The 11,590-nt window shown below is 40.3% G+C and overlaps 1 protein-coding gene across 3 annotated transcripts in view; it reads right to left on the reverse strand.

The window, feature by feature from the left end:
* LOC110974070 (endosome/lysosome-associated apoptosis and autophagy regulator family member 2-like) overlaps positions 1 to 8,141 on the reverse strand; it is a 39,845-nt gene extending 31,704 nt beyond the window's left edge. For all 3 annotated transcript variants that reach the window (XM_022225405.2, XM_022225404.2, XM_087136041.1), the window contains exons 1-2: positions 7,787 to 8,141; positions 6,234 to 6,357 (exon numbers count right to left, since the gene is read on the reverse strand). In XM_022225405.2, the coding sequence (XP_022081097.1) occupies positions 6,234 to 6,357; positions 7,787 to 7,945 (283 nt within the window). In that variant the 5' untranslated portion in view covers positions 7,946 to 8,141. The remainder of the gene's footprint in view (positions 1 to 6,233; positions 6,358 to 7,786) is intronic.
* Between the last annotated feature and the right edge of the window lie 3,449 nt (positions 8,142 to 11,590).

Consider the following 11,590-nt stretch of genomic DNA (forward strand, 5'->3'; position numbering starts at 1 on the left):
CAAAATGGCTTATTGTATCATGCGATAGTTGTACACGTGTGCACTACATGCAAATTCAACTGTGGAGTGATCAAGCATGCTAATTACGTATGCAATGCAGTGATGCCCCTCCCCTGCACTACTATTGGTACCCAATGGGAAGCCATCAGTCTTTGGATTAATATTTACATGCACATGTACACAGTCTAATTTACATAAAACGGCTACATCCTCATTGAAGCAAGATTCACATGACCTTAGTGCGAGAATGAAAAAAAGTTGCGCAAACTAATGCAATCGAGGCTTGATCACTGACGTCTGACGCAAAGACTGCATCTACCGACACTCTTGACACATGGTCAATTCATCGTCAATGACACTTCTAAAACCTAGACCAATCTGGTGACCATGGTAAAGCCATCGCTGGCCACATGGCTCCAAAGGACTGTGAAAGCTATTGCTATGTAGCCCCTGTTAGGCAAAACTCGTTCTGCACAAAACACAATATGTTTGCCGTCATCAAAGGGGAACATTGGGAATTTGCGGTGTACATTCATTCTTGTACATGTACATACATGTACATCTACAGTAGATTCATGTACATGTATACTTACAATGTACATGTACACTTATAGAGCATGTAAGTGAACATACATGTACAATCAGTGGCACAGTCATGAGGGGTGCGGGGGGGAGGAGACACATCCATGTACCTCCCCCATAAAAAAGTCATCCCCCAAGTTGTTCCCCAACTGGGAATATGAACAAACAAAGAAACTCTACTGAAGAAACAGAAATTTGTCATCCTTCCCTCCATTCATGCCTTTTGGATTTGGCTGGCAAGTATTATCGGTATTGTTACTGTTTTTAATGTTTTGTCTATTTTATTGGTGTATATTTTAGTTGTGGTTTTATATGTGTCTGTTCTACATGTATCTCTTTTGCCTAGGATGCAACAACATTTCTCTTCTTGTTTTGCATAGTTTTATTGGGTCTTTAGTTTTCAGGAAATTAGCTCTTTTAGTTCTTAGTATATGTACAGCCTTTCTTATTTTATCTTTAATCGTTTATCATTTTATCCGGGAGTGATTTTAGAAGGACCTTGAGGTCTTGTTGACGACCCTTGACATGGTCAAATATTAATAATAATAAAAATAATTATAGTAATATTACTCGGTCACGCTTTTCCATTCAACTATTCACCAAAAATTGCCTTGTGAAGCCATACGCTCTCTTTCAGCATGTTCAGGAGGTACGATTGACCACAATGCAAGAAATCACAGACATTCTCTAGCAGAAAATATGGGCTGAAAATACAAAAGATCGCAACTGAAACTTTTGGTATCAGTTGCAAAGATGATCAAGCAAAACTCAAAACAGACGGCCATTCACTTCTTTATTACTGATTAAATCTTGCACAAAAATTAGCGTAGAGAATCAGTCATCAGATTAATCGAACCTACAGTCAAAATAAAATAAAAAGATAAAACACATGTACATTGTAACTGTAACATCTACAGGTACAATATGTACATGTACTTGTCCCGTCTTTCCCAACAGTAAGAATCCTGACTACACCACTGCAAACAATGGTAATGTATAGGTAAACTGTATTAACCTTAACCCCCTAGCATGCCTAGGGTGTATGTAAAATCGTATTAAACATGTTAAAATTGGAGGATTTGGGAGTGTCAGGGTTAAGCAACGGTGAAAATCTCTTTGGAGAATTTACCAGTCAACATTTCAATTATTTTATTGGTAACCCTGCTCTCGATGGATTGAAAGCCTCCTAAAAAGAATTAAAAATCAGGCAACTGGTTGACTTTTTCAAAATTAAAAAGTTGTTCTGTACACAAAAAATGCTCTAAGATATTTTCATGAAATTATTCGAGGGGAAGACTTTTTTTTTAAATTGCCTTTTTGTTTTTTTAGAATAATCTTACTAGAATGTCATAAGCTAACCTGATCAGAATTATATTAACCATGTTTCATATGGACGGCCCACACAATTTGGGAATACAGGTACCCGTACACGTACAATGTATGGACTATAATGTTCAATAACAGTACCGTATATGTACCAGTTCTTGGGAAATGTTTCCATTCATGTACATATACATGTACATGTACATGTATGTACATGTACAGGTGTACATTGTAGATGTACAAAACAGTATAAACATTTTTGCAAGCACACCATCCATTTATGTATGTACATGAATACATGCAGTTCTGAGTGAAAAATTGCATTTCCCTTGGAGAAATTCCTGTTTGTGTAACAGAAAGTGAACCAATGACCCACAGGATCGTTGCAAAATGGTGTGATCACAGAGACAAGAAATGATCAGATCAGTTCTGATCCCAGGTGAATAAATTTTCATATTAAACCAAGAGAGCATGACGACCCAACAGTCTGAGTGGTACCTAGCATGTGTACACAACCTGCCAACATGTAACATGTGCTGTGATGAGTCACCCCATGAAGCCATCTGGAACACACACGCTAATAATGAATATCTTTACGGGGAAAAACAATCTCGTAATTAGATGGAAATAGGACTCAGTCGTGGAAATTTTTATCTTACTACAGTGGTCCATGTACGTATTATTGACGTACAGGCAAAATGTAGACATGCATGTACATATACATATATACTGATCAGAGTACCAGTACATATATGTACATATGTATATTACTTGTCTGTTTATACTGTACATGTACTTGTTTAGGTTCGACATGAAAAAACAACCAACCAACATTGCATTGATACTTCACTCTAAACATGAACATTCAGGTATGATTCATTATACCTGTACATTTGTGTTACATGTACTAGCAACTATTAAACTTTACTAAAGCCTGAATGACACACCGGTACCGGTATATATATGTACATGTACAGTAAACAAAGAGTGTATTTGTCCTGCCTGTCAGAAACGCAGTTGCTTACAAAATACAGGTAAAGCAAAAACATTGGTGATGACATGGTGATGATAAGTCAGGGGTATTAACATATATGGGCACAGCCACCTTTCCCAATGCCCACACTGACTATGTTTCGGAGGTCACAACCAAACTAATTAAGTTTTGTCTAACTTCAACATTATACAAATGTAGGCCCTGTATCTCAAACTGGCAACAATGAATTCCTTATTGCATCGGTAAAAATGTATTTCAGAACGTATAAATGATGTCTGTAAATTTTTTTTCTGCACAGCCAATCAAATTATTCCAACGTTTAAGCAAAGCACCTTGTGTCTTGGAAACACCCACAATCCTTTGCGGGCTGCTGAACAGGCCTCGTGATTGGTCAGATTGCACAAGGTTTTTGATGTACCAGTACGTGTAGACATGGAGCCTAGGGTATTACCCCGGACGGATGATGTGCATGCATGACTGTCTCCTAATCCATGGATGCAGTACCAGGGCTGCATTATTATACATGTACTTGAAGGAAACAACCATCTGGTTAGATTTTTCCCTGCTTTTTCATTAAGGAAGGACCAAACAAATACTGTTCCACGGAACAGTACACCACTGGTACATACTCGTGTAATGTATGTACAGGTAGAAACCCATTAAATTACGCTGTTTCAGACCAGCCTGCCTGCCTCATTTTCCAGCTACAATATTCAAATGGTTCACACTGCACACCTCCCTCCTTCAACACAAAGAGGACCTCACAATGCACAAGTCCTGGCACTGGTACATGTAGGCCTATACACGTACATGTGCCAGTTTAACACATGTACATGTACACGGCTTTTGTTGATGATTCCCTATTTTGTTCTTGGAAATTTACGTGCATGTAAAGTATGTTCAAGAGTACTTGGCAATAATTTAGCCATACATGGCTTAAGGCTGAAACTGATAACCGTGAATAAAATTTGCATAGATAATTTGTAGAAACTACAGCGTGTACATGTTACTGTGCGTGAAAGCTTTTATTTTTCTCATTCTTCCGTAAGGAAATAACAGCTACTCAAACAAGTGTACATGTATGATGGAACACAACGTGAGGTTTTGCACGTGAACAGATGTCTGCGCTGCATGTACATGTACAATATACATGTGAACAGTGTGCGTAGTCTAGTATTTACATGTACCTCCAATGGCACGAACATGACTGGAGAAAGTAACAGTCCTTTTCATTTTGTACAGCGTATACATCATTGGAGGACCTTTTGTTTTATTGAATTGTTTTATGAATGACCTTTTATGCACGACCAAATATGAACAGAGAAGCATCTAAGAATGGATGGAAAATATGCATTTCACACTGATACCGGTAAATCACAGAAAATGTCCATGTACCTCATGTTTAGGGGTTCACTATAAATATGTGTATGTACATACATGTACATGTAGCAGATAAGAGTGACACAAGGCTACACTGTATATGAACTCATAACAGGTACATGTACATATATGTATACAGGTGTGCATGCATTTTGTAAAACTTACTGTACAAACTATATGTAACGTACATGTACAGCTACATGTACATTACCAGTGCATAAAATTACACATGACTAATTTTTGCTTTCAGTTCACATGTACCAGTAAATTTATTTCTGGATTGAAACGAATAACATGTATGACAAATTTTGACTTCCTTGCTCCTTTACCAGGCCTTCAGAAAAACGTTCTTTCTACTGTTATAATTGAGGCAGTACTATCGTTAGCTGGCTATACGAGTAAGCTACCGGTAGACATCTGACCTGTGCATTACTAAGGAAATAAAAATGTGCGTGGCCTGCCTTAAATATGCTTTCAAGACTGGCTCAGGACAATGGACATGCCTGAGCCGCAGGTGAGGGCATTATCAGCGTTTGTTCTCCTGAGCAAGGTCTTAAAACGTTAGTTTAAGACTGGCCAAGCACATACATGTATTTATTCCCATTCATAAATTATACCTTTTATTCAGTGTGCCAAAAGAAGTCAACATGTGTTCATTTCCGATGGTTTTGTTCCAAAACTTTACTTTCATTTTCTCGAACACCCCTGTCCATTTTATGGTATATTCCTTCTGAATATTTGTCCAATAGAATCCCCTTCAGTGAGTGTGACGCCGTGGCGCGTCACGTGCACACAGATTCCTGACCAATCAGACCCGATTAAACTGTCTTGTATCCAGGTGCCAGTACATGATTTATGCAGCGGACATTATCATTTCTCAGTGGGCATTATCAAATGTTAATATATGGTCATGTGACGCGTTTCAACCAATATGAATAGAAAAACTGTCCCGGGTATTTATATATGCACAGCTTTGTTTTTCAAAGTTGGTGTTCACAAAGGGAACAGCACAGAACGATACGTGCCCATAACTGTGGCTGAGGATGTATTTATCCAGTACAAAGCATCTGAACAGTACAACACTTTTACTGAACGTAAAAAATTTGCTAGAAACAAAAGAAATATATCTAAGACTGATTACAATGATTGATTGAATTAAGATCAAAGTGCTTTCCATTGTTATTACCCCTGCTCACTGGGCCCATGAAACTGTCCAAATACTATCTCAACTCCCTGGGAGGATGCAGCTGGATGCAGCCATTTCGACACAAAGCAGCTAAAACAACCACAATCACCATCTCCGCCCTCATGGGTACCCAATTACTCCTGGGTGGGGAGAAGCAATGCGCGACAAAGTGTCTTGCCCAAGGGTACACCCATCATGACCCCAGGCTGGATTCGAACCTGCAACCTGAGGCTTTACCTACCGATTGCCAATTCAATGCTCTTAACCCCAAGGCCACGGCACTCCGAGTTGGAACGTTGGCCATGAATCTTCATATATAGACACATTTGTGTGGCAGGCCACCACACACTTGAATGGCTGTGGGTGGGGAACTGGTGCATCAGCAACTGAAAATCCCATGTGCGGATTGTTTGCTAAATGCTTTGCATGGACCCATCACATTTGTTATAGAGGTGATGTACACACTTCTACCGGTACATGTACGATATGTACCTGGTCCATGCGGTAATAAGAGAACGCAATGAGCGCATGAGGCTAATTTCTGCTTGAAGGCACAATCTTTGCGTGTGCGCCAGGCGAGGTGAGTGCAGGAGCCTGCTTGAGACACCTACATGTACATGTACATGTACCCGTACGTCCAGAATGTTCTTCTTTGCCAGAGCGGGTGTACTTCACACTCAAGGCAAACACTACAATCCCTGTCCCAAAGAAGTTAGAAAACCTGCTTTCTCTCCCAAAAAACAGAGAAATCCCACTGAAAGTACTTACTGCAATCCACTGCACGTGTGGGTGGCTCTGGTGCTCCGCCCACACACACATTAGGCTGAGGGACAGAAACACGCCACCTCACTCCATTTTTATCACATTCTGTGTACACATAGTGGAACTGGTCCTGTAAAAAACAAAATACATGTGGCACGGTTAAAAAAACAATTAAAAACATTCCATGCATTTTACACAAGGAGTGTGAGATCAACTTAATTTCAAACAACTCTAATCCAATCTAGATTTTTTTTAAATTGGATCAAGAGATACATGTATGTACAACGCTACACAAATCAGAAAAAGGTTTTTTTATTTTGGATGTGACAAATCTTGAAATGCAAACTTTGCCTAATGAAATGTCTGCAGTTTTACGAGTAATGGACCCTACACGTACACGGTAAATCCCAACTTGTTCAATCATACACAACCAACCAGGTAGGCCTACACGGTACACACAAATAACGGGAAAAGGTTTTAACTGTTACAAACATACATGTAACAGAAGGTATGCATGTGTACACTTGTACTAGTACATGTACTGTAAATATACAAATTTGCACAAGCAAAGATGGTAAATCATGTCATGATGGTAAAGAAAAAACATTTTCTTAGAGTTTCTTGAGGTCTTCCATTCGAAATCTCATTGCAGAAGCCTGTTCATGCATAAAAACAACCAATGAAGAATATATTTGGTGGTTGTATTTCGCTGGGTTTGTTGTACTAGTACATTGTGTACATAATTTTTTTTTGAAGTATATAATTCCATTCCATTCATATTCCAAGGTATGTGTTCACATACTCAAGATTTCTGACTCTTAACCCAAACAGTCCCAAATCCTCCAATTGCTATACAATTTTACATACACCCTTGGGGGTTAGGGTTAATCTTCACAGAATCTGAAGGAAAAAAGAAAGTGAGCAATTGAAAACACAGTTTATTATAAACTCTCAAGCTTTAAAAGAACCAAAAAAAATGTTAAGACATACATAAAAATATTTAGGAAACAATTGTTTAATTTTCACTTACCAGAACTTCGCCCTGAGTGTATTTTCATAAGAATGCGACTCTTACTTTTTTTTTTATAGTAGGCGTTATGATTATTAACTGACTACTCTGCACTTGCATTTTTCAACAAAAATTCATGACAATGTGTTGTCTTTATACCCCCAGAACTGTGGGGTCTGATGTCTGCCCCGCTCCCACGACGTCGGACCCAACAGTTCTGGGGGTATTGTCTTTACAGTCCTAGCAGACTTCTGTATTCAGGCTACTCGATTATCTTTCAAAATCACAACTTTGTGTATATATGTACCACGACATTTGAAGATAAGTTTAATAAATTGTTAATCTACTTTTCTCCAAGGCCTAGGGCCTAACTATTAGTGTATTTTGACCATTCCAACAAAGAAAACCCAGCATTGTCTAAGGCTTATTCACCACTCACCAGGCTGACAATCCCCCTAAAAATACCAAATTATCAGACGGAGCGATCCCCAAGTTGAAATTACGTCCAGTTAAAAGACTTCATAACTCATTTAACAAAGATCTCATTTACCATAGTGCATGTGGGCAGTAACTGCTTTCCTCTCTTCTCTTCTTCAACAGCGTGAACAAAGTGATGCAAGCAGCAGACCACTAGGCAGACAATCCCAAGTAAAGTGCGATGAGAAAATGGCCTCCAACAGCTGTTCGTGCTCCCAACGATCTGTGCCATGTTTTCGGGTCTTTAAAAAGCGAACAACGACGCCACTCCTATGCAATGTGCGAGAATTTCGTCAATCGGTGGACTGGCGAGATTCGATAATATATTAGGGAACCCTTTTTGCATGTAATCAGGGTTTTTGTGACTCGACAACTTCAATCGTTCGGCACACAATTCACATTGTATTTTAATAAAATCAGCCTCGACCCCAGGAACAGAATATTTACATTATAAAGACGTCTGCTCACACTCGTACTCAGCACGCACACACGCACCCAGTTGTGGGTATACATGTACATACGTTCAGCTGTGTGACATGGAACATGGCTGTATTGCCATAAATCCATGTATATTATGCAAGCCGCAGCCAAGTAACTCAGAAAAGGTCTGCGGATCAGACTACCACTTTGTATTGGTTTTACAGCCTTTATGCCGAATTAATACTTGTCCGCAGCCAGCAAAAACACACAAATGGGAAGTAGCCGCAGCCGCCGGGAGAAAATGGCTTCATTAACTGAAGATCCCCGACTGCGCACCGAGGGACAGGTTCCAGGCCAACAAATAAACTGCCGTAGCCGACAGCAATGAACACCAGAACTTCAAAACGTCTTGAAAAATATTCACGAGTTCCTCGGGCGTTGGAGACGCACATGGAATGAAAGCCCATTTTGTGGTTTTTCGGCTTCTTGTCAAACTTGCATTCACCAAGGGGCGACTTTCTTAGATATTTTCTCCAGGGAAGGTCACCCCCAAAAAGCAGTCATGAAGTTTTCTTTGATGTACAATTTGATGACAAATCACAAAAATGTAAGGACACAAACGTGGATGTAATGATACGCTACAGCGCCTTAAACACCACACGCCACCCCCGCGCCTACCACGTTACATTTAATTTCGATCTGACTGAAACCTAATGTCATTTTATGTGGTTAATCCGTGCCTGATTGGCCATAAGTTTAATACCAGTGCTCAAATTACAAAAATGGCACTGAAAAAAGTCTCCTTTTACTTGGTCAAGCATGTTCCTTAATTACGAGTGCATGTACTGCCAAAATATACTGCCATTTCTCAAAAGTGTCCGAAAATCAAACGCAAGTACTGAGCATTCCCAAGTTGTGTGCGTGAAAACGGCATGATGCAACCAATAACACCATATTGGGAGTGGCTGTTAAACTTCACAAGAGCTTTTGTGGAACAAATTAATTAATTTTAAAAAAAAATTCACACATTCAACCCAAGATTAGTCATTTCGTATTTCTGCTCCTAACCAATATGGCGGGAGGGGGTGTTTATGAACAAACATGAATGAAAGCCCTGGAATAGGCAGGTGTCCATTCACAGCCACGGATAAAAATGTAACTGTATTTTAATTTTGAAAATAGTGAGGTTAAAATGCGTTGCTTGTTAGTACTCGATAAACTACCAAAATACCGCAGATAAAGGGCGCCCCCGGAGGAGAGATTTTACTATACCCCCAAATCGCAGTAAAACTGAGCGCTCAGCTCTGAACGTAGCCGCCCGCCTCTATCCAAAATAGGCCCGCAATTCGGGGCTTTTTGTGAAAAAGTACCCCCAACTGGAAACCATCAGTCCCGAATTCGGGATCTCTGGAAACATTTCGACGATCCTTCCTAATTATGGCATGTCTTGTTGTGAAAACTCCGTGGGGTCACAAAGTATAAATGAGCTTGTGCGCAGAAGTACAACCATTTGGTGGAATGCACCCTCGATGGCGCAAGGCATAGCGGGTAACATCCAACATGGCGCGGCAAGATCGTACTCCTGGGTGCACCACTACAAGTAAATTCCCATAGACAGCAGTGATAAATCCCCATACTTCACAAATATTAAAAAAATACTCACAACGCTCTCGGGTGTTCAGGCTACAAAGAAAAATGTTGTCCCACATGCCCCCTTTCATTTTCCTTTCTATTTTCGGGGGGTTGACCAATGAATTTTGGAGAAATTTCCACCAGACGCGGACCACCCCTAAAATCAAGAAAATGTCCCTGTCCAGAAAAGTAGCCATTTTGAAAAACCATCCCTCTGCAAAATGGCTCAAATAGTGCCACTTTGGGACCCGATTGCATCCAAATTGCTCCCAATTGGAAGCCCTGAGTCCGGCCCAGGGGTTCAGTCTCACATTTCTTCAATTCCCCAGTCCCATGGCTCTCAGGATCCTCTGATATGAAATATTTTCAGTGTATAACTTTTATTAAAGAGCTCGGCGGACACATTTCTGGCCTAAATACAAGGGTGCACCCTCCTGGCATCGAGCTTGCTGTGATCTCCCTGCGCTACCCCACAGACACGCGATGTGCATGTTTGTGGTGCCGGTGCTGGCGGGCGCTTTTGTCTTCGGGTTCTTCCGATCACGAGCTTTGGTTCTTGACGCTAATAGCAAGAATGGACGATTGCCTTGGAAAAACTCGGTAGCTTGCTTTTTTTTTTAAATTTCGACGCGCTTAGGTCCTTACCATCAACAGTAAAACCATGCATCATCATAACATTGGGCGCAGCAACCTAGTACTAGCTGAGGCCTACCTCATCCGTTTGAAGTGAAAATATTACTTAGTGTATGGAAGAATTACCAGTTAAATGAGCTATTCTCTTCTGATTGATAATCAGCTTGCAAAAAAGAGTATGGAAATCGATAAGAAGAGTGATTTCTGTACGTGTTTAAGTTCAGAACTGCTTAATTATAACCCTCGAAAAAAAATCGGTTTGCTACTGAATAATAATATTAATAAACTTTATCATTAGTAAGATCATAGTGTACAGCCAATAATGAAAACAAATTCCGAAGACGGTCGTACCTTAAAGTGCATTCATGTACTGGTACTGTGTGAAGATTAACCCCCAAATTACCAAAAGTAAATGCTTCCGCCACTGGAGCACAAAACAATTTTCTATCCTGGCGACTCTGAGGTTCCGCGTAGATGGATGGATGGAAAGTTTAATACAAAAATAAAGAAATAAAATCGCTAGATGGAAGAGTAGCTGAAATAGGTTTTTCATTGTTCTGGAGGTGACCCTTTCTGTTCTGTAGTTCTGAACCCATCCACCCACCCCAGCCTCGAGCTCCGGCCTCAATCCATCCAGCGCACAGACATAAGGGTGCATTCCACCAAATGGTTGTATTTCTGTGCGCGAGCTCATTGATATTTTGTGATCCCACGGGGTTTTTACAATAAGACCTGCCATAATCAGGAGGCATCATAGAAATATTTCTATAAATCCCGAATTTGGGACTAATAGTATCCAGTTCGGGGTATTTCCTGAATTGGGAGCCTATTTTGGATAGAGGCGGGCGGCTATATTCAGAAATGAGCGCTTAGTTTTATTGCTGTTTTGGGGGTTTCTTCCTCGAAAGGCGAATAAAAAAAGATATTCGTAGCTAACCCCCATGAAATTGAAACGGAAAGTGATCTTCTGGCCATAGTCTTGAATTGCCAGTGAAAAAAAACAGAGGTCAACCTCTTCACGAGAGTCAACAGGCGGCGCTATTTCGGTCCGATTTTGCACTGTTTTTTATGGGTGCGTACTTGGTGTAGTGCAACATGTCTGTGATCCAGCGTGAACCTCATATAGCGCCCTCTATAGTTTAAAATTCAAAAGTTGCCGTGGTTACCATTGTATACAGTCTGTGTACAGTAT

This window comes from Acanthaster planci, linkage group LG04 (assembly GCF_054643075.1).
Source record: "Acanthaster planci isolate LZ-2023a linkage group LG04, COTS_SCS, whole genome shotgun sequence".
Taxonomy (NCBI): Eukaryota; Metazoa; Echinodermata; class Asteroidea; order Valvatida; family Acanthasteridae; genus Acanthaster; species Acanthaster planci.